Below are 17,648 nucleotides of genomic sequence, written 5' to 3' on the forward strand. Positions count from 1 at the left end.
ATGCTCTCATCTTGCCATTTTTCGGCTATGGGTGATCACAAAGTGGAAAGGAAGTTGATAAGCATTTCATTTCTATTGAAAGCTAACCCATATTTTCAAATAAAATAATTTGAGGGCGGTTATTACATACATGAAGAAATCGGTCGAGTTTCGAGCTTTCAGGGTGACCAGAAATTAGTACCAAGAATAAACTGGCCAAAACTTTGACTCTAGAAGATAATGAAAAATATTGAAGTGGGAGTCGAGGTACGAGGGAGCATGGAAAAAGGTTCTAGGAAAATGGATAGTCTAATCCTCCAACCTGACAGCAATTTTTGGAATGCAAAAAGATGACATCATGATGGCTCAGCATGTAACTCCCAAAAGGATGATGATGTCGTGATGACATCAACATCAAGGGTATTAGAGTTGGACTCAAAGGTATGCATGGTGAACAAAGTTCAGAACTCCAAAACAGACAATACTTTAGCTGGTGGAGGATCAAGACAGCAAGTGTTTGAACGTTGAAGGAAATGATAGTCAAGGATGGGAAAGTACAAAGGCCTAACAAAAAGGAAAGGAAAAGCCTAAAAAGCAAAGGATTGGGGATCAGGGTAAAAGATGCAATAGAATATATACCAGTTGATGACCAGGTCCGACAAGGCACCAATAAAACATTTTCTAAGGCCTAACTCAAGTCTTTAGACTTGGGATGGATGGAAGGATGTCTCCAATAGGCCGATAGATTTTATTATCAAACAAAATTTGTATGGTTTTAGATTGGATTTTCAAGATTGGGTTGAAGGTTATGTTGCAAGGATGAAACCCAATAACCCGATAGACGAAGGGAAAGAGATGGATGGGTTGGCACACTGAGATGAGTAACCCTGAAAATCTGAAACTCTGAGAAGTCACAGGGCTTAAGGAAATGGCCCCTACAACTTCAGTACTTGGAAGTTTTTTGGACATTTTGGAGATATTGAAGAATGATGAACATACAAGGGAAAACCCACTTATACTTTCTCAAATCAGTTATCAAAGGTAGATTAACACAAAGCCAATATCTGCAAAATTTGGCACCTATAAAGCTGGCCTCTAACAAACCAAATAGAAATTAAGAAAGATATCCAAAAGCAATAACACCAACATTGATCACACATACCCTAAATTTCTAATAAGACATATAGCTCAAGGTTCTAATAATTAAAACTTGGTGATTAAGAATTTAAGATGAAGATGTCCAGCTGTGCTCTATAAATCTAGAGTTCCTAATTTGGAAGGACTTCATGCAAAGGATTTGTAAGGATATAAGGTTGCTCATACAATAAATGGCAATATTTGAGAAATATAATTTACTGTTGACTAATGCAGCAAATATATGTAACCTGACATGAATAATATCACATGTTTATAGGTAGCCTGAAGTGGAATGCCATGTACAAACATTATCTTTCAAACACTTAAAAGGGTTCATGAGAATTGCTACAGTACAAAATCTAAGCACTAGGAGCTCACTTGAAATCATATCCATGAATTTGTTCCATGACTTCAGGTGCCATCCTGTACATCAAAAAGAAATAATAGAGTGTGTTTCTCTTATTTCACACATGTAAGACAAAAATGTTCACTATAAAGTATAAACAGACGCTTTTCACCTAACACTATTTATTACTACTGTTTCTAAGAACAGGAAGTATCAAACCATAACAAAGTTAACAGAAAGAAACAAGAACCAGCATGGAGTCCCCACGAAAGTGTTCCTCGAGCGTTGCCTATCACCAGAGTCAAACATGCAAGCAGAGACCCCAAAGTCTGCAAGTTTAACTGCACCGTCCACATCAACTAAGATGTTGCCAGCCTGTGAAATCAAAAGAGAAAGCTTGTGTAATACAGCTATACCATTTCATTGCCACTTTGTGTGTGTGTGTTTATGTGTGCATGTGTATAGAAGTATGTGGCTGTGAGAGAGAGAGTAACAGCTTTGTTAATTTAACGTATATCATTATCTCTTACTTCACTAGTGGTAAAGTGAACACATAAGCATGTTCAAAACAAGTCAACAGATGAAGTTTAACAAAATTATTTAAGAATGATAACATGATCAGTAAATTTTACCCACAAATTGCCAAATGAAAACAATTATTGGAGATCATGGAAAAACTGACAGAAAACCTTGTATAGACAAGTGAGCACTTTGGGATCATATAGATTGCCCCATGAAGGTTTTCATAAACCAGAAGATTGTATGATGATTAGACTTATCAAAGCAAGATTACAGCAGTTATGGAAAGTTTAGAGGTAAGAGCCCTAGTGTAGGACAAGAAATCCATAACCATGGTATCCAAATCCTTGCATAACCATGACATATATTTTGTTTGTATTTGTTATGAAAGGTCACCCGTGTTACTTACTGGAAGCAGGTTGAATTTAGACAATATGTTGAAATAAGCAAATTATAAAGGCTGAGTTGCAACCTCACCAGAACAATCCATTTCAGTCCCATCATGGCCCTTTTAGTCTGCCAGCATTTTAATCACAGAATTTCTGTTCATAACTGATGTTTTCTCCATTCACCAGCCCCAGTTCAATAATAACTGATGTTTTCTCCATCCTCAGGTGTATTTGCAAGTGTTCATTAGAGAATACATTTTAGGTGCATGGTCTTCAAATATTAAGAAAATTTAAATTTGCATACTTTATAATTCAGTTAATATTATCTGGAGGTACATTAAGACACTGTTCCATGGAGAGATCTGCCAATATGTGGTGGATTTGTTTTCTTAAGTTATCTATGGGTGGTTTTGAATGCAGAATCCTTCAAAACCACAGTACAGAGCTTAAAATGTGTGTTTCATGGGACAATTTTCCTCTAAGGAGCTCAAACTTTTGCTCAGAAGCACCCACTCAGAATATTACTGTGAACAACCTCCATGGGACCACTGCTTTAGATCTAAATTTAATATTCACTGCATTCCTTTATTAAAGTTGTTATTTAGTTGTAGTAAATATTTAGACACATTTTCAATTGCCACAATAAAGCATGAAACTCATCATTATCTATAGCCCATTGGATAACAGTTGCTGGTAAGTGACCTGTTCCAAATTATATCTCTATTGAAAACCAGATTTGTATAGCAGCTGCACATTTAAAATGTATTATGTTGAATCCTACACAGTACCGTCAATGATGCTTCTTAGTGAAATTTCATTTGACTGGATTTCTACAAGAAGAAAACAGGACAATATTGTATTACTGTTGGATTTCAGGTTTCTCTATGGCAGCTTATAAGTGATATGTTTCAGAGGTCAGTTATTTTTTCACATATTCTGAACATTTTTTTCTTGATTCATGATCATACTTGAAAAACCATGTAGGCACGATTCCTACATATACTGCCTTATTCTTGGCTTCATTTATTTGATATATGTACTTCTGTTTACCACTCTTTTGTTCATGAGGACGACTCTGTTTTGCATTTAGTTATCTTTTAGATTTTAGCTTATTTGATGCCACTTTTTGGCTTCCTCTTGCTACCAACTCTAGTTGTATTTCTGAGTCCCATTAACCTATTGTAATGTCCCCTTTTTAGCAGCCGTGAGGTGATTTGTCCTTAGCCCATCTTCCCATGGTCCTGGGGGCTAACCAGGACTTTACAGGGATCGGTGAAGGATTTGGCCTAGGCAATTTCAGTTTTAGGCCAATTGGAGGTGTTTTGGCGGGTTTTCCAGATACTTACTATTTATAGTAAGTCAGTTATGGCTCAGTGTCTGGTAATTTTTGAAGCAATTTTGGTTGTCAATATTTTGGTGCATTTAATTCTTCATCTAGATTGTTAATTTAATGGGCCATTAATTAATTGGGCAATAAATTAAATGTTCTTAAAGTTAAATTTAAATATTTAACTTTAGTGATTATTTTATGCTGAGACTAATGTTAAAGGGGAAAAATTAAAAGTGCTCTTTCTTTGTGGAGACATAAGGGGATAATAATATTTTATTATATCATTCATTTATCCCACATTTGTGGTGTATTGGGAAGTGTGCCCAAATGAAGTGATAAATAAGAGCATTTAATGCAGATTTGTTCATCTTGGGAATTGTGATTTCTGGAAGTTTGAGTTTCTGAAGAAATCTGGAGATTCTCAAGCAATGGAGGACGTACACCCTCTCTTGCAGCATTTCTCACGCCTGTGAAAGACCAGGTCTGGGAGATTTTAAGACAAATTGGCACTGTTAGAAACAATGAGCGTAGTATTACAGTTTGATGGTGTAGGCTCAGCTTGACAGAAGTCACAGCACACAGGTATTTTGAGTACCAGCGTTAAAGCTTGTTGTTGTGGACTGGTTAATGACCAACAGGGAAGGTTCGATTTAAGTTTTGAATGGCCAGTTATAACAGCCACAGATAGAGATCACAGTCCCTAGTTCGTGAAAGTGACCTCCATCCTCAGCGCTGAAGTTATGCATTCCCAGTCAGCGCGATTTTGAACACAAAGGATTCCTCTATGCATTATTGGTGTTCTCAGCTTGTTTAACCTGTTGGAGACATGGGGGTTGATATCTAGCTAGCAGCCGAAGTCATTGAGAGAGCAGGTCATGGTCCATGGAATAAGCCATAGGAACTGCTAGAAGTGTCACAGGCTGGCATTTGGAAGGAATACAAACTCATTATCTTTGCTGGAATATTAATGGTGAGTTGGGCGCCATATATGAGCAGCCGCATTGTATTAACAGGTCGTAGTTGAAGCAACAGTGTGGCAGATTGCTGAAGGAAAATCGTGGTATTTGGCTGTCAAAGGGTGATCTGCCACTGAGCATCATCAAGTCATTCCAGGTTCATTAGTTGCTTATGTTTGGGATAGTGTTCCTTAAGAAGCTGTGTATTTCAACATTTTGAAATTTGTACCTTGAGTTTCCACTGGAAAATATTTGTAGTTTGAATATTTATTGGCTATATTGGTCTTCCAAACTATTTTGTATGTGACTATGAAACATATATATATGTTGGAATGTTATGTATGCTCCAAACTATAAACTACAAACGCACCAGGTTTCAGCAAAACCACTACCCTTACATTGAAAAGGAAAAAATCAGAACACAAGCAGAGCGTATAACAACTGTTTGAAGAAATTGTAGCAAATAAGGCAGTCCATTACACCTATTTTCCTCACTTGTGGTAGTTAATATAATTTCGTTCTTTCTGTCTGTCCTTTCCCCATTTAATAAACTGCATCCATAATTCTCAGAGTAAGGAAATTTTGGAAAAGCTCAGTATGAAATTCTGATTAAAACATAAAATACATTTAAATTTATGAGAGTACTTTCGCCAAGCAAACAAAAATATTTTCTGTTTTTTTAAATTATTTTGAATTCAACGATAAAATTAATGATTCATGTCCATTGGCCAACAAATTGAACATTAAGAGACTTGGTGATGAAATGACTGAAAGTAACTTACAATGACGAAGACAACAAGCATTTACAATTCGCAATTAATGAATTGAGCTAAAGATTAACTAATGGAACCAAATGATGTTAGTGTAGGTATTTTATTTTCCTTATGTTTGGGGATTTTTATTTTTTCCTACGCGTATTATTAAGTTTGCTTAGGTCATATTAGACATGGTTAATATGAGGACACATGGTGAAATCCATTAGCTACATGTGTCACTCTCTTCCACACACGTTGAGTTACATACCCTTTTTCAGATTTTGTGCCACCTCTCATAACCACTATTTTGTCTCTATCCGAATATGTTATGCCACGTGTTTTGACATCAACAAAGTAGGTAAAATCTCCAACCTTTTATGGGTATTGGAGTTAATGCACCTCTTGGATGTATATGCTCATATTTTGCCGTATATACAACACTCTTCTCTCGCCTAGATTTGTTCGGTGACTAGTCCAGTGAGAGTAACGTGAGTATTCTCAAAATTCTATTTTCTCTCTTTCAATATTCTCTCTCCATTCCACTATATTGATGATCAATCATCTATCAATTGGAGTTGTGTGTGATCTACGATCCACATCAGATCCTAGCTGAGTTCTTGCTTCTTACAAAATCTAACGTGATATCGGAGTGGATTTGTTTAATATAGTTCATTTTATTATCTAATTTTGACAGATTTGAGACTGATGCAAAGCTAGTGTATTTCTCAAAAATCCAATATGCTCTTCTCTTGAATCCTCAGATGATATGGAGAATCTAATTTAGAGGAAAAAAAGCATTTGTGTACTCTATTTTGCATATTTGTATTCTTGTGAGATCTAGGTGATTGCAGCTTTTTGGTAATCCTGAAGGCATTTTCAGCTTTTCCATAGAGTCCAGAGGCTTGAGAAAGTCAACATTGGCTTTTGTTTCACCGAATTCAAAAATTCGAAGACCAAATTGCAAAGGAGGGTGTGAAGCATGATTCCAGAAGGTAGCTATCAAATCGAAGCACTTAAGGCCGAAACAAACCTTGCCATCATACTTAGAAGGCCCAAAAACCTAAAAATCAACTATTCAAAAGTTGAAATTGGAGAAAGTAACTTCTAACGCAAAAGAAATTCCTCCTAGGTCATATGGTCTTTCATACAGTACGGATTGCCATTAAAAAATTAATTTGCATCCTATGTAGGCACACCACCAAGAGCAACAATCCAACAGATGCTACTAATAGTGCCAGCATAATCCATCCTACTAGAATATTCCACAGAGGAATGTTCAGAGCATATGCCCAACAAATATTTCTATGAATATTCTCTCCATTTTCTGCAATGGCAATTTTGTGCAAAAACAGTCGATTTCTAGTTTGAAAAGGGTGATTTTGAACGTAGAGAAGTACTTTTGGGAAAATGAACAATAATTGAGGGTAGATCAAGCGAGGAGAATATACCAATAGAATCTTGGAATATGTTGTTGATGTCATCAATGCATCATGTTGTCGTCAGCACAAACCTTTTAATATTTGCCTCCCTGTGATGTCCCCTTCTAGTTGACATCTGTCAACTGAGTAGATTAGCCTATCACTGACCCTCCTAGGCTGATGAGGTTAGTTAGAGTGTCTCTCGGAGATTGATTCTTCATCTTCGAAGTGAGCATTACAGGACTGGCTTTCATTTGAGGTCTCCAGGACTCCCTTTGAGACACTTTCTATTTTTAGCAGTCCTGCTATTTTTAGCCAGTGGGTTGGGCAGTGGCAGTGTATGGCTTGGCAGTCTCCAATTCTGACGGCAGGCAATTCTGATGCATACTTAGAGAGATATTAATATTTAATTACTTTAATTAAAAATTAAATGGCAAACTTTAATGTTTTATTATTTTAAAGTCACTTTAAGTCATAACTTAAGTGAGGATCTATTTCTCATCGGATGGGGCCACTTTTATATTAAATTGAAAAGAGATTTATTTTTGAAATTTCGATAGTCAAAAATAAATATTAAAAGTTAAAACATCATTTAATGCCAAATCATACTTTTCTTGGAATTAGCGCCAAACCCTAAAGGGAAGACATAAAAGAAGTTTTTAGGTCTTCTTTTCATTATGTGAAGATTTGATTTTTGAGTTTGCTCTGAGGAGGCTTTGGCTTGAGGGTTTCAGCAGGGGTTTCTTCTTGCAGATGATCTAAGAGTATCGGTACAAGGAAACGGTGGATTTTTGTGCAACAACATTAGAGGTTGTGAAATATCAGTTGATTTTGTTTTCAGTTGGTTTTATCCAGAAATCAAGATTGGGCAGATTATACAGGGTCTCATTCATTTTATGCAAAGGATTTACTGCAGCCACAGAGTCAGAGCAGAGGCAGAAAGGGGTGTGTTTACAGCTGGGTTTTGGGTGCATGCATGGCCTGCAAATCTGTCGTACCTTTCTTCCTAGAAAGGGTACGATTTTGTTGAGGGAGGCTTCCAAAAATATTTGAAATAAATCCTAAGGGGACGCCTAGCTGGTTACTCCAGTTTGAAATGCTAAACTCACCATTTCTAGTAGTTGCGACTATTAAATAATTCTGCTGTCATTTATTTACTGCTGTACGGCAGCAAGGACAAATAAGGGGTTTTCATTAATCTGAGGTATTTGACCATAAATCTTCCTGGTCTTGTCTGATTTCTTATTTGAAGCTATTTCTGCAAATTGGATGTAATGAGGGTTTGAAATCCTAATTTTATGAAGTTCAATTCATTTCCAACTCTTTCCAATGTTGCTTTTTTTGTATGCTATTTGTTCAAAACTAGCCTTGTTATTAGAAATTGCAAAATACAAAACATAAAACGCAACAGTTTCAACCAAACCTCCATTGTCAGAGTTGAGAACCCTTGTTAGGTTCTTACAGTGGTATCAGAGCTAAATCCTGCCATCCTAAGGGTTTAGAAGTTACATGCAGTCACAAGAAGCGGGTTCACACAGGTATTACACACGCAGCAGAGCCCTCCTTGAAGGAGAACAGAGTCTTAATAGGCAGTCAAACACTATGGGTGATAGGCATACAGGAAGCCCACCCAGAGGCCACAGAGCTGAGGATGAGGAGACGAGAATTTTTTAGGACTATGGCTACGGGGCAGCAATGGGTTGCTCAAGCTTTACAGGCACTCACCACCATGATGGAGCGTATGAATCCTCCAAACCGAAACAATCAGGAACCAAAGGATAATAGGAGTGTAGCCAATATTCCTATACCTCACAGGGCAGCTACGCGCATAATTGACGGGCCCTCCAGGCCTAATTTCTTAGTAGAGGAACCTGAGGGTGTTGCTAGAGCTGAGGCAGAGCCTGTCTTTGTTGATAATGTCATGACTGTACATGATGAGTGGAGTCTTCTTCCAACTGATGTTAGGCAGAATCTGAATTTTGAGCAGTTCATGAGGCAAAAACGGGAGGTAGAGAGAAACAGGCAAGAGAGGAGGCCTCGTCTCCAACATAGAGATCTTGAGTTTGCCACAAGCCAGCTCACTCTACCTTATTACGATGGCAGTGGTGCAGTTACAGCTAGGTCCCGGATCCATAAACTGGATACATACTTCACACAGAGACCCATGACTGAAAGGGATGCAATTAAGTTTGCAACCTTACATTTGGACGGTACTGCACATGAGTGGTGGCATAATGGACACATCACACTCCAACATGATGAGATTACAACTTATCAGGAGTTTGCTGATTTGTTGGTGGAGAGGTTTGATAAGAGAGACCCAGAGTCTTATTTTCGTGAGTTGGCACAACTGAAACAAACTAGGAACGTGGAAGTGTATGTTTCAGAGTTCTTGAAGTTATCATGCATTGTGAATAACATGTCAAATCAGCAGTTAGTAGTCTTGTTTATAGAGGGACTCATAGAGCCTTTGAGAGGCTGGTTCAAAGCATTTGATCCTGAAACCCTTCTACTTGCTATCAAAAAGGCACGAAGTATGGATATGATAGCCACACAGAATAAATTTGGGTCTAAAGGATCAACATCCTTTCGAGATAATAAAAATTACAGCAAAGGGAGAGACAAATCAGACTTTAGAAACGATTATAAAGGGAAGACAGCAACTCCCCCCTTAGATCGTGAGACACTTAACGATTTGAGGAAGAAAAAACTATGTTTTTATTGCAAAGGTCCATATGATGCAAACCATGACTGTCCTTTGAGGCCTAAGGGCAAGGCAAACAGAGTAATGTGGGCATATTATGAAGATTCACAATCTGATCAAGAAGGTCAGCCTGCTGGTTATGATGATTTAGAGGCTGAAAATGACACACAGGGTCCATAGAGACTTGACAAGATGTATGCAGAAGGTGATGAACACCTTAAGGAGGCACTTCTCACTAGTATTCAGCAAGAAGGGTCATTCAGAATGAGAGGAGTACTTGCTAGTCAGAAAGTTATTACCCTACTAGATACTAGAGCCACACATAACTTTATTGATGCCAGGTTAGTTGAGAAGAGAGGAATCCAAACAAAGGAGTTTGAGGGCATCCGTGTGAGGGTAGCAGATGGTTACACTTTAAAGCAGTGTTCCACGGATGGTGGGCATGGGGAGATGGGGGGACACGGGGTGGGCTTCGGGGACGGGGGGACTTGGGCCTGGGAGGGGGAAACGCATTTCCATGGAACACTGCTTTAAAGTGTAACAGGATGATTACACAACTCTCACTACATGTAAACAATTATGAGTTCAAAACTGATTTCTATGTGGTTCAGATGGGAGATACAAATTTTGGTCCTTGGTATGAGGTGGTTGCATGAGCTAGGCAAGTTTACACTTGACTTACAGGAGATGGAGATGTCTTTCACTGTTGATAGGAAGACACATGTGCTAAAAGCTATTAAGGACAGCAACTTTAGGATGATTACACTCGGGCAGATGGAGAGGCTTGTACGCCAAGATCCGAATGAGTGGGCAGCAGAGTGTATGATTATGCCTATGCAGCAAGATGCTCAGAAAGTTGAATATCACCTTGACATTCAAATATTGAGAACCAAACATAATATGGTTTTTAGTGACATACCACCAGGGAGGCCACCAGATAGGGGTTTTGAGCACATCATTGAGCTAGAGGAGAGTGCGAAGCCAGTGATGATTACTCCATACAGACATCCGAAGCACCTGAAAGATGAAATAGAGAAGACCATACAGGAGCTTTTGGTTATGGGACATATTCGGCCTAGTAAGTCCCCCTTTGCTTCTTCAGTTGTTTTGGTGAAGAAGAAGGATGGCACATTGCGGATGTGTATTGATTACAGGGTCCTTAATAAGAGGACGATCAAAAACAGATATCCCATTTCGTGTATTGATGAGCTCATAGATGAGTTACATGGTGCCTGTTATTTCTCAAAGATTGATTTGAGATCAGGCTATCACCAGATTAGTGTCCGCGAGCAGGATATCGAGAAGACTACTTTTCGTTGTCATTATGGACATTTTGAGTTTGTGGTTATGCCATTTGGGCTAACCAATGCACCTGCTACTTTCCAGTCCACAATGAACAAAGTCTTCCGACATCAATTGAGGAAATCAGTATTGGTGTTCTTTGATGATATACTAATTTACAGTCGCACTTGGGAGGAGCACCTCAGTCACTTAGATACAGTTTCGAGCATTCTGGATAGGGAGTCCTTGTATGCCAAGGAATCCAAATGTGACCTTGGAATGACTGAGTTATTGTACTTAGGCCATATTATCAGTGTAGAGGGAGTGCGGATGGATCCAAAGAAGATCTGTGCTATTGTAGATTGGCCTACTCTTGTAAACCTTACTCAGTTGCGTAGTTTTTTGGGCCTATGTGGTTTCTATCGCCGTTTTGTTAACAGTTATTCACACCATGCAGCACCTTTGACAGACTTGATGAAGAAGGGTGCCTTCTTATGGACTCCTGAAGCCCAGGAGTGTTTTGATAGGTTCATGAAGCTCATGACTTCATGTCCAGTACTTGCTACACCTGACTTCTCGAAGTCATTTGAGTTACAGTGTGATGCCTCTAGTGAGGGCATTGGTGCGATGCTTATGCAGGACAAGCACCCTATTGCATATGAGAGCAGGAAATTCCATGGACCTAAGAGGAGTTACAGCATTTATGATAAGGAAATGTTGGCCATAATACATGCACTGGCCAAGTTTAGACAGTACTTAGTGGGCAGCAAGTTTTGCATTAAGACTGACCACAATAGTTTGAGACATTTCCTTAGCCAGCGTGACTTAAATGACAGGCAACAAAAGTGGGTCAGCAAACTTCAGGCTTATAACTTTGATATTTCCTATATCAAAGGCACACAGAATGTAGTTGCAAATGCCTTATCACGTCGTCCCCACCTGAGTTCTATGGTCCAGATAGCGGAGGATTGGCAGCATATTATATTGGCAGAGTATGCCAAAGATAGTTGGACTGCACGTTTGATAAAGGGATCAGTAGTGGACAGCAGGTATACAGTTGTAAATGACTTGATCATTTACAAGGGCAGAGTGTACTTGATCCAAGGATCAGAGTTGAGGAGTAGGGTACTACGGTTTTTTCATGATGAACCGATGGCAAGACATCCCGAGTTTTTCAAAACCTACAGACGGGTTCGTGAGCGCTTCACTTGGAAAGGGCTCAAAGCAAATGTTTTACAGTATGTTAGAGAGTGCCCTGTTTGTCGGCAGAATAAACAGGAGCATACATACCCTGTTGGTTTACTTCAGCCACTTCCAATTCCTGACAGGAAGTGGGAATGTCTATCTATGGATTTCATCACAGGGTTGCCGAGAGTACGGGGACATGATTGTATATTTGTGGTTGTGGATCGTTTGATGAAGTATGCCCACTTCTATCCGATCACCACCACTTATTCAGCTATTCAGGTAGCAGAGTTGTTCTTCGGAGAGGTATTCAGATTACATGGCTTGCCTCGGACTATTGTCAGTGATAGGGATACTCAGTTTATGAGCCATTTTTGGCAGGAGCTTTTCAGACTCTGTGGGACCAAGCTTACACCGAGCACCAGTTACCACCCTCACCACCCTCAAACTGATGGTCAACCTGAGATAGTTAATAAATGGGTGGAGGGATACCTCAGGAACTACATTTCAGGGCAGCAAAAGGCGTGGGTGAAGTGGATTTACCTCTGTGAGTATTGTTACAATACCACTCACCACATGTCCATTCAGATGACACCATTTACAGCACTGTACAGGTATGAGCCTCCTAGTTTCATTGACTTATTGTTGAGTGACAATAGGGTGCCTAGTGCGGGAGACATGCTACAAGAGAGCCAGGATATTGTAAAGGCTCTTAAGGAGAATATAGCCAAGGCACAGAATCAGCAAAAGCAATATGTTGATTAGAAGAGGACAGAGAGGTCATTTAATGTAGGAGACATGGTGTATTTGATGTTGCAGCCATATCGGCAGTCTACTCTCAGGAAGAGTGGAGCAGAGAAGCTCAAACCACGATTTTATGGTCCTTTCAGAGTGACCAGGCGTATAGGTGAGGTGGCTTATGAGTTGGATTTACCGGCAGATAGCAAAGTACACAATGTATTTCACGTGTCACATCTCAAAAAGGCGTTGGGACACCGTATTGTTCCTTCTACAGTTTTACCACCCCTAGATGATGAGGGGAAGTTGATACTTGCACCTGAGGCTATCATTGAGTTTAGGGAGAGAAATTTCAAGAGACGTACTATCACAGAGTACTTGGCGAAATGGAAGGATTTGCCGATAGAGGATGCTACTTGGGAGAGCGAGGAGATTTTACAACATCCGGAGTTGAGATTGCTCGAGGTCAAGCAATTTCAAGAGGGGCGGACTGTGATGTCCCCTTCTAGTTGACATCTTGTTGTGAAGTATTCACACATCGCCCCATTGCAAATGGGGACCCCTGCTTTTTTCGCTTTGTGGGGTTTTGCTTTCTAGGTTTTAGAGTTTTGTCTGTTAGCCTTTGCTTTTCGAGTGTTGCCAGGGGGATCACCTAGATAGCAGGCTTTGCTTGAACTAGGTTGAGTCTTTGGGGCCCCAGAATTAGGGTTTCTTTGATAGTCTTCCTTAGGGCTTGGTTTTGCTCTCGTTGCTAATTGTGTCTTGTTTGAGTTCGAGGAGGTCAATGAAGCTTGGTGAGTGAATATCCTCTTTGAAGGTCCGAGTTAGGTCAAGTTGGTGAGTGATGAAGCCTGGAATGTCATCCTGATCTTCAAATGCCCTGAAATTTGGCTAAGTCTGGAATGTCCTGATCCTGAAATTTGACTAAGTCTGGAAAACTGAAGAATCCTCCAAAAACTAGATTTTGCAATCTAACTCCTGGAGGTCCAAAACCACTCTCAAACATCCTGACAGTATATATGGAATATAACTTAAAAGTATAAGACTTATCCTGACGGAGAGACCAAAATGTCAAATTTCGCTCAAGACCCTTTTCTCCTGACCCTTCCAAAGGGTCCAGAGCGAATTTCTCCATAAGACATTCTACTTTGACCAAAACCTAGAACTAATGCATTCCTAGGCTTGAATGAAGGTAAAAACGCTTGTTTGAATGAGGAAATGTGAAAATGAAGTCAGGATTTGAGCCCAAGGATAATTTTCGCTCCCTTCCGAAGGGTCCAGAGCGAAATTCCTTACACACCTATTTTTTTGACCTTGCTTAGACCACAAACCTTGTCCCTTGGGTGAAGAATGATGTTAGCTACCTTCTAGAGAGGATTGGAGGTGAAAAAAATGAAGGATTCTAGCCTAAAAAGTGAATTTCGCTCCTGATCCTTCCAAAGGGTCCAGAGCGAAATTCTTGAAAGCACTCATTTTCCCTCTAGCCAAAGTCAGGATCTTGGTGGAGATGCAAGAGAAAAGATCTATGTTTGCCTCTCAAAGAGGATTGGAGTTGGAAAAGTCAAGAATCAAGCTCAAAACATGATTTTCACTCCTGACCCTTCCAAAGGGTCTAGAGCAAAAATCCTTATCTCTTGTTTTCTTCCTTGTTTTGGCTAGGCGTTGGCATGATGGAGGAGGAATTAGTATGGTCTTGCCTTGAGAGGGAGTGGGATGATTTGGAAGATCAAGATTTTAGCCCAAAAGAGAATTTCGCTCCTGACCCTTCCAAAGGGTCTAGAGCGAAATTCCTTACAAACCTCATTTGCTACCTTGTTTGGGCTTGAAACCTTGCTCCTTTGATGGAAAATGATCTATATTTGCCTCCAGGAGAAAATTGAAGTTTAAAAAATGAACAATTGAGCCTAAAAAGTGATTTTCGCTCCTGACCCTTCCAAAGAGTCCAGAGCGAAAATCTTTAAAACCATCTTTTCTTCCAAAATTTGAGCAAAGTCAAACCTAGACAAGGGTGAGAGAAGTCATTTGGATTGCCTTAGAGTGGATTTTAGTCACCAAGAATGCAAATTTTGAAGCCAAAATGAGAATTTCGCTCCTGACCCTTCCAAAGGGTCCAAAGCGAAATTCCAAGGATCACCCTTTTTTCCTTGCAAATCAAGTCAAGTTTTTGGTTTTTATGGCCTAGATAGGAGTGAGGCGATGTGTCCTTGATCTTGGAGGTGGATTGGAGTTGAAAAGATGAGGAAATAAGCCTAAAATAAGATTTTCGCTCTTGACCCTTCCAAAGGGTCAGGAGCGAAAATCCTAAAAACCATCTTATCCTCCAAATTTTGTGCTAAGTCAGGCCTAGACTAGGGTGAGAAAAGCTATTTGGAATGCCTTGGAAAGATGTTTGACCTTCAAAAGTGTGAATTTTGAGCTAAAAGGTGAATTTCGCTCCTGACCCTTCCAAAGGGTCCAGAGCGAAATTCTTCATCTACCTATTTCCTTCTTGTGTCAAGTCAAGACTAGGAGTCCTAAGGCGTAGTTGAGGTTGAAATGATGTTACTTTGCCCTGCAAGATGAATTGAAGTGAAGAAAATGAAGAGTTGTGACCTAAAAGGTGAATTTCGCTCCTGACCCTTCTAGAGGGTCCAGAGCGAAATTCCCAATTTCACTCAAATTGCTCATGATAGAGGTCAAGGCGTGGATCCCTGGGCTCTAGAGGAAGGAAAACTAGTGTGTGCTCGCCTTGGAAGGTATTTTGGAGAGGAAACATGATAGATTTTGTCCTAAAAAGTGAATTTCGCTCCTGACCCTTCCAAAGGGTCCAGAGCGAAATTCTTAAAAACCTCTCTTTTGCCCCAAATTTGCATCAAGATTTGTGTTGGTTGAGAATGAGGGCGTCCTTGGGCATGTATCTAAGCAAGTACAGTTGCAAAGTGAGAACATTTGAGCCAAGAATGCAAATTTCGCTCCTGACCCTTCCAGAGGGTCTAGGGCGAAATCCTTATAGGGCCTGTCCCTAGAAAGAATATTGAGCAAGCTTCATTTTAACATCTTCTTGTTGATGATTTAAGGTAGAAAGTGCTATGTTGAAATGAATTTATTATGTGTCCTTAATCATCTTTCAGTTTGTCTTGCAGTTAAAAGAAGACCGGGCCAAGGCAAGGACAGCCTTCTCCGGTCCAGCATCATCAAGGACGGCCTTCTCCAGTCCAGCATCATCAAAGACGGCCTTCTCCGGTCCAGCATCATCAAAGACGACCTTCTCCGGTCCAACATCATCAAGGACGACCTCTTCCAGTCCAGCATTTCAAGGAAAGGTACACCATCCATCCTGCACATCAAAGACAAAGGAGGTCAGAGCAAGGGTCCGTTGGAGAAGCAGATAGTTTCAGAAGAGTTAATTAAAGTTACCTTCTCAGCATCATCAAATTGAACATCAACCAAGTTACAGGTGTCAGATAAGGTGGCGTCCCAGTCATCACTCCTCCAATCGGATTGGTCCACCTTAGCATGTCCAGATTCAATGTGCTCGACTCATTGGAGATGGCACAAACTTCAATGTACCTACCCTGTTTATCCATTGGTCAAATATTCCAAAGAAGACGTATCTAAATAATGCAATTATTTCATTGGCCAAAATTGAGTTTGTTGTAACAAACCCTAATTAGGGTTTTCATTGTAAAATCTCGGCCATTGATCTCAAGTTGATCTGAGCCATCGAATTGTATTGAGGGCACTATATAAGCCCTGGCTCCTCGTTTGTAAAGGCGAATAATAGTTAGTAATTAATAGTTAGAAGGTGAATAGTTAGTTCATAGAGGTTAGAATAGCTAATGATTAATAGCAAATAGAATAGCAGCTAGAGTAGAATAGGAGGACAGGGCAAGAAATTGTTGCCATTGATTGTAAATAAACTCCATTTTCATTGAAGTTATGGTGAAGTGTGTCGTTTCTTGCAATATGCATGGTTTATTGTTGAATCTTCAATTCTAGATGGTAGATGATTAGATTGAATGAAGAAAATTGTTTAATGCACCTGTGTGGAATCCATCTAATCCAAACCACTAGCCTCTTGCTGATGGTAAGTGCGCCTTGCGTGGTCAACTGGAATAAAATGAGCTTAATCTTAAGTCGTTACACGTCTATTGTTCATGCATTATCTTGAATGGTGATCAGTGTCTGATGGTGTACGATTTGAACGTATTGGAAGCACCCCTTAAAAGATCGCATTGAACTGGTGTCGAATTGTTCAAGCCTGATGGTGAGACCCAACCCAGTAGGACTCCACCTAGTCATTCATCCATCTTCTCGTATTCTAGGTAGTAGAGTAGACTTCCTGAACCCTCCATCTTTTGTCATTTGTTTGTCTTCCAGTTAGTTAATAGGACCTGTGATTCCAGCAAATCCGACGTTTAGGTCGTCAAGTGTAAGTCCCCTTGTGATTCCAGCAAAATCACATCATACCACAGAGAGCTTATCCACACGTAGAGATCCTACATAACAGAACCTTGGAATTACTCCGACTGATCCTTCAGTGAGATGTTCAGCAGTCGGGAACTTTGTTCAAGAGAGGATAAGATACTTCGGTATTTTATTCTATGTTCGCATGTGCATAAAAAACACATCAACACATCTATCAGCTAAGTAGATTAGCCTATCACTGACCCTCCTAGGCTGATGAGGTTGGTTAGAGGGTCTCCCGGAGATTGATTCTTCATCTTCAAAGTGAGCACTACAAGACTGGCTTTCATTTGAGGTCTCTAGGACTCCCTTTGAGACACTTTCTATTTTTAGCAATCCTGCTATTTTTAGCCAGTGGGTTGGGCAGTGACAGAGTATGGCTTGGCAGTCTCCAGTTCTGATGGCAAGCAATTCTGATGGATACTTGGAGAGATATTAATATTTAATTACTTTAATTAAATATTA

The 17,648-nt window shown here is 39.8% G+C and overlaps 1 protein-coding gene across 2 annotated transcripts in view; it reads right to left on the bottom strand.

Moving 5' to 3' along the window:
• The window catches only part of LOC131033809 (serine/threonine-protein kinase BLUS1), a 191,948-nt gene that overhangs the window by 121,278 nt on the left and 53,022 nt on the right, over nt 1-17,648 (bottom strand). For both annotated transcript variants that reach the window (XM_057965094.2, XM_057965095.2), the window contains exons 5-6: nt 1,713-1,837; nt 1,495-1,539 (exon numbers count right to left, since the gene is read on the bottom strand). In XM_057965094.2, the coding sequence (XP_057821077.2) occupies nt 1,495-1,539; nt 1,713-1,837 (170 nt within the window). The remainder of the gene's footprint in view (nt 1-1,494; nt 1,540-1,712; nt 1,838-17,648) is intronic.

The sequence above is a fragment of the Cryptomeria japonica genome, chromosome 3 (genome assembly GCF_030272615.1).
Source record: "Cryptomeria japonica chromosome 3, Sugi_1.0, whole genome shotgun sequence".
NCBI lineage: Eukaryota > Viridiplantae > Streptophyta > Pinopsida > Cupressales > Cupressaceae > Cryptomeria > Cryptomeria japonica.